At 37.3% G+C, this 13,385-nt stretch overlaps 1 protein-coding gene across 6 annotated transcripts; it reads left to right on the top strand.

Moving 5' to 3' along the window:
* Positions 1–258: 258 nt before the first annotated feature.
* Positions 259–12,951, top strand: LOC114394201 (GRIP and coiled-coil domain-containing protein 2-like). Of its 6 annotated transcripts, XM_028355850.1 has the most exons (10): positions 259–500; positions 855–994; positions 1,925–2,576; positions 2,735–7,503; positions 7,696–8,589; positions 9,585–10,422; positions 10,527–11,209; positions 11,615–11,756; positions 11,848–11,929; positions 12,013–12,951. In XM_028355850.1, exons 2-10 carry the CDS (start codon positions 944–946, stop codon positions 12,113–12,115), a joined length of 8,214 nt encoding a protein of 2,737 aa, XP_028211651.1. In that variant the 5' UTR covers positions 259–500; positions 855–943; the 3' UTR covers positions 12,116–12,951. The 6 variants fall into 6 exon arrangements, with proteins under 6 accessions (XP_028211651.1, XP_028211649.1, XP_028211648.1 ...); XM_028355848.1 differs by having other exon boundaries at positions 2,735–8,589; positions 10,527–11,197; XM_028355847.1 differs by having other exon boundaries at positions 2,735–8,589.
* Positions 12,952–13,385: the final 434 nt, after the last annotated feature.

Below are 13,385 nucleotides of genomic sequence, written 5' to 3'. Positions count from 1 at the left end.
TTTTTATAAGAATTAAACAACATTTTGAAATATTATGTGAGAGAAGAGTATACTTCACCCCACAGCATATAAAGTTTTTCACACTCGAAAATTGCAGATGCTGCTCCCTTAAGAAACCGACACCAAACCATAACCGTCACTGGTCCAAACCCCAAACCTAACAATCATTTTTTTATTTATTGATTTATTTATTTAGTCTCTTTTTCGGGTCATAAAAATAAAATCCCACTTCTTTATTATTTTTATTTTTCTCTAAAAAACGAAAAATCGATATGGCTTGATTCGACACTTAAACCAGCGGAGAAAATAACGCTAGCGTTGCGTTTAGATCTGAGAAACGCTGCTACCAACAAAACCACCACCATTCCCCTTTCTCCTTCTTTCTCACACAAAAACAAAGAAACAGAAGAAGAACGATTCGATTTGAATAGCCATAGCCACCGCTCACCTCACCTCAAATGACACACGCTACGACGTCGTTTCAACAACCCTCAACCAAGGTTCTTCTTCTTTCTTCTTTCTTCTCTCCATAAGCTTTCGCTGTATATTTTTTTTATGTATTCATTTATCCAGTTTTTTAATTCATTATTTTCTGCGTTTCGAATCAGAAGGTTAGGTTATGCCTAGTTTGGCCGGTGCGGAAATGGAAATGATTTTTCAACACCTTCACACACAACACAAACACATTTCGTGTGTTTGTGTCTGTTTTTTTTTTTTTTAATTTAATTTTGGGAGGATATATGCTATAAATCTTTTGATTTTTCTATTTTGTTTTGGATTGCGAAGGAGAGCGTATGATTGTGACTGTGTTGAATTTGATTCTATTCGGTGGTTTTGTTTGGGTTGTTGTGCAGTGTAAGAGGAGGATCTGAGCGATGACCATGACTCGTTTTTGGTGACTGCGGCGGTTACCGTGGGGAGCAAGAACGGGGTGGATCGGAAAATGGACCGGAACAAGAGCCGTACCGATCTGCTCGCTGCTGGCAAGAAAAAGGTATGTGATCTTTGCAATATTAATTTCAATTCTTGCTTTGTTAAGTGCGTGTGTGTTTTTGGAGGAAAATGAAGTGTAGCTGTTGTCTTTCAAGAGCGAGTTTTTTCTTGGATTTTGGTTAGTTCCTATTAGAGAGATAGGGAGTTATTGTCTAGGAATTAGTAAATTGTTGCACATAGAAAGGGTTTATGGATCTAAGTGTGTGGTGTACAGTATACACTGTGCTATAGAGAGGAAAATGTAGATTTGAAAACCAGTGATGAGACTATTAAGTATCAATGGCTTAGAGTTTAATTAAACTGAGACCTATATAATGAATCATGTATGCGTGTGAAGGCTAATTCCTTGATTTACTTGTGAGCATACTTCGTACACTAACTTATTTAGAGGATCCAAGTCCACTTAAGAAAATAGTGCAAGGGACTGTTCTGTACCCTGTAGAATTCACCTGTTCATTTATTTTGGAAGGCTGATGTGTATGCTTGATTGGATATTGATAGAACTGGTATCATAACTGCGAGAAAGAATGAGTTTTTTATTTAATGAAACTAGGGGGAGAAGCCCCCCGGGAACTAATGCACTGCACTGGATCATCTCCTTACACTGCTTTCTCAATTACCAAAAGTCCCCTAAACTGTTTACACTTTACAGTTATTCCTATTTATAGGCAGCTGCTGGTCTGCTGACATAAACCCTTTGCATGCCTAGTCCCCTTCTTTCTAACATAAACCCTTGTATTTCCTTGGCCAATTAACCTAACTAATGGGTGTCCATCAAATTTTTCTTTTTTATTATTATATGATCAGAAAGCATGTGATTTTATCTTTCTCTTTCTACTTGATTCCTTCACTTTATGGTTTCAAAATATATAGGGTGTACAATTTACTGGTTGCAGTTCTTAATTTTTACTCTTCATGTTTTCATTTTCAGCTCCAACAATTTCGTCAGAAGAAGGACAATAAAGGTGGTAGTAGCCATGCAAAATCATCAAAAAAAGCTGGCAAGCCTCAGCTACCTGACTCTGATTCTGATGCTGCAAGTAGTGCCTCAATTTCAACGGTAACATCTCAAATTACTGATGGAAATGTTGAAGCTGACAGTCACTCCAATATGGTTAATACGGAATCATCAGAGTCACAGTCTGTGGCAAACTCATTAGCTCACAACAATATTGATCCATCTGTTGATTCTTCATCCGTGGTCACTACATATGATACAGGCAATGAAACTGTATTGGATTCTAATGCCGAGGTAGCACATCAAGTTCATGGTGTCCGTGAGAATGATTCTGAGTTATCTGCCCAAGATCAAGGGGAAATCGCTCAAGACATTGGTGCTGATGTGCTAGAGGGTGTGTCTTTGAGAACTTCAGATAGCCAGGTTTCTGAAGGTGGAGCAACAAATGATCATGCATCTGTACCTGTTGCCGTTTTGCCCTCACTTGCTTCTGTTACAACTGCAGTGGGGGAGAGTGTTACAGATGAAAGAAAGTGTCAAAAGAGGGAAGAGTTGTTGCTTTTATCTGAGGATATACCCAATACATCTGTGATGCAAACAAGCGAAGATCAGGTAACAGATTTAGGTTGTGCCCTCTCTCTCTCTCTCTCTCCGTACACACACCTTCAATTTAATATTATATTATACCTTTATGTTTAGGTATTTGGATATTAGTTGGGCAGGTTGGGAAAACTAATACATGGATTTGATTTATAATTTATATTCTCATTTGTTGCTGGGTAGGGTCAATGCAGGAAGCTGATGGTTTGGACATGAAGAAATCTTATCAAAGCACTGATGCTGTGATTGATGGTCAAAAGCAGCTTCCTTTGTCTGAGGTTGGTGAGAGTGACCAGTATCTTTCAGGAATTGCTTTGGACAAGACTAGAGTTGAGGAGGCATCTCATGAAGCTGAGCAACTAGGCAAGTCAATTGAATTACTCTCCTCTCACGAGCTGCCAAGGGGAACTAATGAGTTTGATCCAGCCAGACCATTGGATGTCTCCTATGTTTATGATGCAAACTCAATTAATCTCTTGCAGCTGGGTGAAATTATAAAGGGGCTTAATGAAGAAGAGTGTCGGTTTCTGCTCGAGGCAAGAGGAGCAGTCTCTGATTTGAATCCTTTAGCCAGTAGTTCAGTTCTATCAGACAATGACATTTCAGAAGCATTTCAGAGTCTCAAAGAAGAATTGTTCATTGCAAACTTAATGAAAAATATATTTAACACTCAACTAGCTGAACAACTGGAGTTTGATGATCAGCGTCGCCAGTTGGTTGATGAAATATCTCAGCTCCGTGCTTCTCATAATCAAGTTAATGAGAAGAATCAACAACTTACTGAAGAACTTGCTAATTGCCGTGTTGAACTACATGATATTTCTAGCAAGAATGTAGAACTACAAAATCAATTTAATGCTGCCATGGCTGAGGTGGAAGCTCTTTCTGCCAGAGTGGTTGATCTGCAGAATAGTTTTGACGTGTCCCAAAAAGATTCATTGGAATTGTCCACAGAGTTGGCTGACTGCAGAGACTTGATCTCAAGTTTACAGGTGGAAAAGAAGGACATGAATGAAACACTTGATTTGACGATTGCTGAGAAAAATGAACTTGTGGAGGAGAAGGAATTTCATCTATGTGAAAGTAAGAATCTGGCAACTGAATTAGCTGACTTCAAGAGATTGATGGAAGGAGTAAAAGTTGAGAATTCCAACTTAATTGACAGGATCTCTTTGGTGACTGAAGAGAGGAATAAGATTGAAGCAGAAATTGAGCATCTCAGACATGAGATCGATAGGCTGTCATTAGATTTGGTTGAAAATAAAGATTTTGTGGCAAGTCTACAGTCAGAAAATTCCAACTTAAATGGTAACCTTGCATTGTCAGCTGATAAGATTAAAAATCTCGAAGATGAAAATCAAAGACTCTCTTCTCAAATCATTGTCCTAAATGAGCAATTGTCTACAGAAAAGGGGGAACAAATGAGGTTTGAAGGTGACCTTAAAGAAGCCGCAGAGCGCCTGGAACAAATTTCCAAGGAAAATGTGTTTCTCAATGACACTTTGAATAGGCACAAGGCCAAGATAGAAGAAATTGGAAAGGAGCGCAGCCAACTGGTATCTCAATCTAGGGACCTTGGAAATCAAGTTCATGTTGCACGTGAGCATGAAATTGCTATTATTGAAGATTCTCTGTGTATGGATCAGGATCCAGATGAAGTCTTTGATGATTCTCATGGGTTTGTTTCATTGAATGCTTCCTTGGATGAGGTGGAGAAAGTTCTGGTGAAGCTTGAAAAGGCAATCGATGAGTTGCATTCTCAATCAGTATCCTCCAGCAGGTCCGGTGAAAAAGTTTCTTCGCCTGTGGTATCAAAATTGATACAGGCTTTTGAATCAAAAGTACAAGAAGATGAGCATGAGACAGAAACAAGGGATTCCAGTGATGTTCAGTCATCATCAAACTCATTTATGTTAACCAAAAGGCAAATTGGAGATTTGAAAAAATTGCTTTCGAAGTGGAAGCTGGATGTTCAGATTGCGGGTAAATTATTCAAGGGGGAGCGAGATGATCGGAAAACTGGTGATGCGAAGTACAGTGATCTCAAGGACCAGTTTGAACAATTGAAGCAACATTGCTCGGATTTGGAAGCATCCAACATTGAACTTGCAGTTCAATATGAAACTGCAAAGCAACTTCTGGGTGATATTCAAGAAAAGAAATGCCTGCTTGAGGAATTCTATGATGCTTTAAAGCAAGAAGATACCTGTCTCAAAGCTAAAAATAATGAATTTTATGAGAAGCTTGGCTACTGTCAGTCCAAAATTAGTGAATTGCATACTGAAATGAATGATGTGAAACAAATTTCAAATGATATGGCTTCTACTGTTGGCAGTCAACTGGAAAATTTGCAGAAGGAGGTGACAGAGAGGGCAATGCTACTTGAGCATGGCTGGAATATGACTATTGCCCCGATTGTTGAGTTAGTTGGGAAGCTGAAAGAATCAGTTGGTGGAACTTTGTGCACAACTGTTTCTTCTGATGCTCATGGCAACTCGGATATCAGTCATCAGTTAGAAGTTTCAGTTAATGCAGCTGCTGAAATGATTTTTGATCTGCGGAAGAAACTTGAAGCTTCTTATTCGGAACATGAAATAGTGTGCACATCATATAAAGAAATGAATTCAAAATGTGATGATCTGCTTGGGAGGAATGAATTGGCTCTTAGTCTATTGCATAAGATGTACAGTGACCTGAGGAAACTTGTGCATGGTAATGGTGGCACTATGGATGAAGATAAGATAGATTTACAAAGTGAAGCGCTGCCTGATCTTCTGAACTATAATAGCTATCAGCCCATCTTGAAACATCTTGGGAATATATTGGCCGAGAAGCTGGAACTTGAGTCTGTTACCAAGGAGATTAAGTCAGAATTGATGCACAGGGAAACAGAAATGGAAGAATTGAAGATGAAGTGCCTTGGTTTAGATTCTGTTAGTAAGCTAATAGAAGATGTGGCGGGCATGCTGAATGCGGACATTTCAAAGATCGATATAAATAAATCACCCCTTTCTTGCTTAGATTCATTAGTCTCTAGTCTTGTACAGAAAACCAGAGAGGCTGAAATCCAGTATCACACAACTAAAGAAGGATATGGATCTAAGGAGATGGAATTGGCTGAATTGAAGGAAAAAATGCATTATCTAGACACACTTTGTCTTGAGAATGAAAATGAAATCCTTGTTCTGAAGGGAAGCTTACATCAGGCTGAGGAAGCTCTTACTGTTGCTCGTTCTGAATTGCACAAGAAAGCAAATGAACTTGAGCATTCAGAACAGCGGGTGTGCTCCATTCGGGAGAAACTTAGCATAGCTGTTGCCAAGGGGAAAGGGTTGGTTGTACAGCGAGATGGCCTCAAGCAATCCTTGGCAGAGACATCCAGTGAATTGGAGAGATGCTTGCAAGAGTTACAGTTGAAAGATACAAGGCTTCACGAGGTTGAAACGAAACTTAAGACATATGCAGAGGCTGGTGAACGTGTTGAAGCTCTGGAATCTGAGCTTTCTTATATCCGTAATTCATCTAATGCTTTGAGAGAGTCATTTCTTCTTAAAGATTCAATGCTTCAGAGGATAGAGGAAATATTGGAAGACCTAGATCTGCCAGAGCAGTTTCATTCCAGAGATATAATTGAAAAGATTGATTGGTTGGCTAGTTCAGTTTCGGGAAACTCATTGCCAATGAATGATTGGGAACAGAAGGAAGCTGTGGGAGGAGGCTCATACTCTGATGCTGGTTATGTTGTCACGGATTCATGGAAAGATGATAGTCAGCTACAACCAGATTCAGATGATTTTAGAAAAAAAATTGAGGAGTTGCAGAGTAAGTATTATGGGTTGGCTGAGCAAAATGAAATGCTGGAGCAATCATTGATGGAAAGAAACAGCTTAGTTCAGAGATGGGAAGAGCTTGTAAATAGGGTTGAAATGCCTTCACATTTGCAGTCTATGGAGACGGAGGATAAGATTGAATGTATAGGTAGTGCGCTTACTGAGGCTAATCATCATATAGATTCAATGCAGCTGAAGATTGAAAAATATGATAGCTATTGTGGATTGCTAAATGCCGATCTGCAAGAGTCTCAAAGGACAGTGTCTGCTCTTCAAGAAGACCTTAGTGCTCTTACATCTGAAAGAGAGCACCTTTCTGAGAAAATGGAGTCTTTGGTGTATGAGTATGAGAAACTATCATTGCAGACAAGGGAGGCTGAACTTGAGAATGGAAAGCTGCATGATGAAATAACTAGTTTGAAGGATAAATTGGAACACAAAACTGCAATTGAAGAACAAATTTTCACTATTGATTACAAGATCAGAAAGTTGCGAGACTTAATTGGTGATGCCTTGTCGGAATCTGAAACAGAAAATATGGTTTTCGGTAGTGCAAATATTGATTCCTTGGAAGAATTGCTGGGAAAGCTTGTAGAAAAGCTGAACATGGAAAGGAAACTATCAGCACAGACAAGAGAAGCTGAACTTGAGAATCAAAAGTTGCAAACTGAAATTTCTAGTTTGAAGGATAAATTGGAACAGAAAGCTGCAATTGAAGAACAAATTTTCACCATTGATGGTAAAATCAGAAAATTGCAAGACTTAGTTGGTGATGCCTTGTCAGAATCTGAAACAGAAAATTTGGTTTCTTGTAGTGCAAATATTGATTCCTTGGAAGAATTGCTGAGAAAGCTTATAGAAAATCATGCAAAGCTTTCATCAATGAAACCTGCATATGGGGTTGTAGGTGATGGACTCCATTCTCAAAAGGGTGATGCTACAGTTCATGAGGAAAGAAGTATAGATGTACATGATGAGGAGGCAGCAGATATTGATAGATATAAAAGAGATCTGGAGGAGTCTTTAAATGAATTGATACATGTGAAGGAGGAGAGAAATAGATCTTTGGAAAAGCAAATATCTTTATCAGGTGAAGTTGAAGCTCTGACTAAAAGAATTGAGGAATTGCAAGGGCTTCTTAATCAGGAGGAGCAGAAATCAGCTTCTTTTAGTGAGAAATTATCAGGTGAAGTTGAAACTCTGACTAAAAGAAATGAGGAATTGCAAGGGCTTCTTACTCAGGAGGAGCAGAAATCAGCTTCTGTTAGAGAGAAGTTATCAGGTGAAGTTGAAACTCTGGCTAAAAGAATTGAGGAATTGCAAGGGCTTCTTAATCAGGAGGAGCAGAAATCAGCTTCTGTTAGGGAGAAGTTAAATGTTGCAGTCAGGAAAGGGAAGTCATTGGTGCAACAACGAGACAGTCTAAAGCAAACCATTGAAGAGATGACTGTTGAGATGGAGCACTTGAAATCTGAGATATACAACCGGGAAAACACTCTTGCAGAGCATGAACAGAAGTTGAGACTGTTGTCAACCTACCCAGATAGGTTAGAAGCTCTTGAATCTGACAGTTTGCTTCTGAAGAAACATTTGGAAGAAACTGAGCACCATTTGCAGGAGCATGAATATTCTCTGAAACTGATTTTGAATAAGTTAGATGAAATTGAGGTTGGTGGTGAAGGTCATATAAGTGATCCAGTGAAGAAATTGGAATGGGTTGGGAAGTTATGCTCTGATCTACATAGTGCTGTGGCATCTTTAGAACAAGAATCCAGGAAGTCTAAAAGAGCATCAGAACTACTCTTGGCAGAGTTAAATGAGGTTCAAGAAAGGAATGATAGTTTTCAGGAGGAGCTCGCAAAGGTGAATGCTGAACTTGTGGATCTCAGAAGAGAAAGGGATTCAGCTGAGGCTGCCAAACTGGAAATGTTTGCACATCTTGAAAAATTATCAGCCTTGCATGAGGAGGGGAAAAAGAGCCATTTTTCTGACATCATGGAATTAAAATCTAGTTTGAACCAAGTCTGCAAAAGCTTTGATGAGGTTCAGAATTTACTGTCTAATGCTTTTTTCTTGGATTTGGAATCTTATCGGAAAGTTGAGGCTAGTCTCGAGTCATGTATGAAAGGAAACAATGATAAAAATGTGGTGGATTCATCTGTCACCAAAGAACGTGATGGCATTTTACACTGGTCATCTGCTAATAAGGTATTAATATCACACATATATTCAATTAGTTTCAAATTATATGTTACATCAATTTTTGACATTTTCTGTATTTCTGCTTCATTTGTCTTTCATGTGGTATATTATGATAATGAGAAAGTGAGAATAACTATCATACAATGCTGTTGGCTGGTGTGTGACAACAGATGTTAGTTTAAAATATTGTACTATTATAAATTTTTGAGGTGTGTGGGTGATCTTTAATATTGCTTGATGTTCTATTTGAATATGCTATTGATCTATGATGTATCTGGTTTGCTCTGAATGCATCATATTCTAGGTTGCTCTTTTGTGCTTCCAGATGTTAATAGGATAAGGTTGTGTTCCTGGCATATGTTTGATGTTCTGTGAATGGTTATTTCTTGGAAATTTTCTTTTCTGATTTCCTGATGTATTGAACAGATTTATTCCATCTTTGATATCTTTAGGGTTATTATTTTATGTTATTTTTGTAGTTTCTGTTTCCTCAACCATGATTATACTGCTGTTGCTGATATTTGTAAATGAACACTGACTTTTCAAACTAGAAGAAAACAAATTGAGCTGTAGAAAGTAGAGATATTTGTTGTTTTTGGTTTCCTAGTTTTTGTGCATGTTTATGAGTATCTTGGTGGCATTCTTTCAATCACTTGTATGTTGAATGTAATTTTCTTCACTTATTTTAGCAATGTGAAATATGTTATAATGTGGTTTTAAATTAAGATTAATTGGAAATTTGGGATGTTGTCTTAGAATTAAGTCTAATTAGAATTTGAACATATTTATATTATATGAAATATTACAACTGCAATTCCAACTTAAACTCTCCCTCTCTGTTTTAAGTTCACGAGTCCAATTTTATTCTTTGAAAAAATGTGCCTTCTGGTTTGTCATTTTATAGATTTTTCTTGTAAGGCTTAATTGCACTCCCTGTTATTACTATTTTGTGTAATATGACCTAGTTTCCTTCTTAAATACTTGTGTATTGTGTTCTCCAGAAGAGCTCTGTGTCTGCAGATCCTTGGTCAGATTTTGACAGAATTGACCACTATGATGATAATACTATTGTTGAAATTTCTCGTCTATTTGGGCATCAACTGCAAGAGCTCATGTTGGAGGTCAGTTCTCTTAAGGAAAGAATAAACATGCACTCAAGTTTGACACAGGAACAAGACAAAACTCTATCTAAACTAATGGCAAGTATTCAAAGGGAAATGACTTCCCAAAAAGAGTCGTGTGAAACCATGAAGAAACAAGTAAGTGAGCGAGATGGGGAACTTATTGCATTACGTGGGAACGTTGCCTGCCTTTATGATGCATGCATTAATTTTGTCATTGTACTTGAAAATGAAAAAGCTGAACTGGTTGGAAGGAAGGTTGAATCTGCAGATCTAGGAATTAACTTGGAAACACCTTCATTTGATGATGGCATATCTGAGGAATGCATTAAAACCCTGACAGATAGACTGCTGTTGGCTGCAAAAGGTTTTGCTAGTATAAGAACTGAATTTTTAGATGCCAATCTAAAGGAAATGAAGGCTACTATAACAAATTTTCAGAGAGAGCTTCAGGAGAAGGATGTTCAAAGAGATAGGATTTGCTCAGAACTGGTAAAACAGATCAAGGATGCTGAAGCTGCTGCAAACAGTTACTCTCAAGATCTTCAAGCTTTTAGGCTTCAAGAACATAATCTAAAGAAAGAGGTGGAAGCAATTGAGGCAGAAAGGAAGATACTGGAAAATAGAGTGAATGAACTGCAGGATAGACAAGAAACTGCAGCTGAATTAGAGGAGAAAAAGAGATCTCAAACTGATTTACTGGCTGCCAAAGATCAAGGTGAGCTTTGTCTGATTCCTTCTCTTTTAAGAAGTGATCTTGTAATATTTTTTTTTATAAATGAGAAACTTACAACGTTTCTGGAACTTAATGGTTTATTGCAGAAATCGAAGCACTAATGCATGCACTTGATGAGGAAGAAACGCAGATGGAAGAGTTGACAAATAAGATTGTGGATTTTGAAATGGTTGTTCAACAAAAGAATCAAGAGATTGAGAACCTTGAATCTTCTCGTGGTAAGGTTATGAAAAAGCTTTCCATAACTGTTAGCAAGTTTGATGAGCTTCACCACCTGTCTGCAAGTCTCCTTTCTGAAGTTGAAAAGCTCCAATCCCAGTTGCAAGAAAGAGATACTGAAATTTCTTTCTTGAGGCAAGAGGTTACTAGATGCACTAATGATGTTCTTCTTGCATCACAAATGAGCAACCAGAGTTCTGATGAGATCTTTGAGTTCTTGATGTGGGTTGACACAATTGTGTCTCATGATGGGGTGCATGATATATATCCTGATATGAAGAGCAACAGTAAGGTTCATGAATGCAAAGAAATACTTCATAAGAAGCTTACGTCTTTATTGTCAGAATTGGAGAATCTAAGGGAAGTTGCAGAAAGCAAGGATGCAATGTTGCAAATAGAAAGGAGCAAGGTAGAAGAACTGAGCCACAAAACAGTAACTCTTGAGACATCCTTACATGAGAAAGAATTGCAATTGAATTTGCTTGAAGGTGTGGAAGACACTGGAAAGGGAGCTGGCACAAGCTCAGAAATTGTGGAGGTAAAACCAGCGGTGAGGAAATCAATCATTTATTTAATATTTGATTATTCCCACTAGTACAAGAATCTTATATTAAATCTGGATTAAATAAAATTCATATTCAAATTAGAACTTCAATTGGAATAAAACATGAAATATGTTATTGTGCATTACCTTGTCATGATCAATAACATTCTCATTATATTTGTCAACTTAGAAAAGACAAATATATTCTAGCAATTTGAAAGTTCATTTTTATGGTAGAGTTATCTTGGTTAAGATGTGTACTTTTGATTAAATATGATAATTCATACTTGCTTTTAAAAATAGTAAATAAATAAAACTGAGTAAACGGAAATTAAAGATATTTTCTTTTTGGTCAACATGACATTGATGCAGTTATGGTTGATTTGAATTTGTTTGACTTTTTTTTTATAGATGAATGATTGGTCGCCATCTGGTGCTTTTGTAACACCTCAAGTTCGCAGTTTGCGCAAAGGCAATAGTGATCATGTTGCCATTGCTGTAGATGTAGACCCTGGTAGTACTAGTAGGATAGAAGATGAAGAGGACGACAAAGGTAATTCTGTTTTACCAAACCAGTGTACTGGCTTCTGTTGTTTTCAGCATTGCCTGAAATTTAATTCTGGTTTCCCACTTTTTTGTTGCAGTCCATGGTTTCAAATCCCTCACAACATCCACAATTGTCCCAAGATTTACTAGACCTTTGACTGACTTGATTGATGGCTTGTGGTATGTATATTTTCCCCCCATGTTTTCATGGCTTCAAATTTCTTTTGATTTGACAAATGGTTTTTGCATTTGTATTCTTGCAGGGTTTCTTGTGATCGGACTCTAATGAGACAACCCGTCTTACGGCTTGGAATTATAATTTATTGGGCCATAATGCACGCACTCCTTGCATTTTTTGTTGTTTGAGGGTTGGAGGCACTGATTTGGATTTGTATGATTAAGCCGGCCACAGGAATTGCTGTGCCACCTTTATAGATTGGGGTTACATGATTGACTCCACTGATACTAGAAAAAGGACTCAGTTAAGCTGTACAGTATCTTCCTTCTGCTTGGTTCTTGTTGCAGTGTGAGACAGTTCCCAGTATAATAAAATTAAAGATGCTGCATTGCAGCTGCCAGAGTTACTGGCAGAGCATTGAAGAAAAGATGAGAAAGCAGACTGCTCAATATTTGAAGAGCAATGGATGAAGAGTCTCCGCAAACATCATTCCAGTTGGTGTTGTTTTTTTAATATAAAGATATGCCTTGAACAAGATCAATACTTATCTGTTGGAGGGATAGTTTGTCTTGAAAATCTTGGGACATTCTGGTGAGCTGGATAAATGACCAGTTAGGTATAGAAAAACGTAATTCTTTTGAACTTTGATTAAGGGTTTTTTTTTTTTTTTATCTGCTTAGCCATTAGAAATTTCAGTTGCCATTCTTTGTATTCTCACATCAATCATAGCATCGTTATGAGTATTTTTGGCAGTTTGTCAAGCATTAAAATCTATACATGTAAACTTGGACGAAAACCTAAATTAATATCTAGCCGATTGGTCTATTCAAAAGTAGTGTTATCTTGTTTCTTTCACAGACCATCCGAAACTATGTTGGACCTCTCGGAACTAGCTAAGAAAGTGAGTGAAATTATAGACTAGACTCTGCATCATAGCACATGAAACTTCTTAGAAACATACATGCCACCAACACACTTGTATATTTACCTTTGTTGTTTATTAGTAATTTTCTTCTTTCATACTTGAGAAGGAGTTTAAACATTTTGATCTATATTTTTATGCACTATATAATTGTTGTCAAGTTATTGATCAAGCTTGCTTTGGATGTCACTATTCTTTTTGTTAAGCTGGCAATAGTTCTAAAGTCATGAGCTTCTAATTGCCCTTCTCATTGGTCCATTTATGATTCTCTTTTAATCCAAGATAAACCTACTTTCACTCATTAGATTATATTTGTGAATTGTTAATTTGTAATTGATGCGTTGGGTTAATTTTTGTGATCTGCTGAAGTGTTAACCATGTTTTAAATGGCTAGAAAGTATAAACAGTGCAAATGCTTTGACTTAACGCTTGGTGCTATCTGCGGGATTTTTACTAAAAGGTAAAAAAAATTAATTTTTCCATTTGGAGTTTGATTTTAAATTATTATAAAAAATAAGATAAATCGTGACAAGTGT

This window comes from Glycine soja, chromosome 17 (assembly GCF_004193775.1).
Source record: "Glycine soja cultivar W05 chromosome 17, ASM419377v2, whole genome shotgun sequence".
NCBI lineage: Eukaryota > Viridiplantae > Streptophyta > Magnoliopsida > Fabales > Fabaceae > Glycine > Glycine soja.
This window is presented reverse-complemented; position numbering and strand designations above follow the sequence as displayed.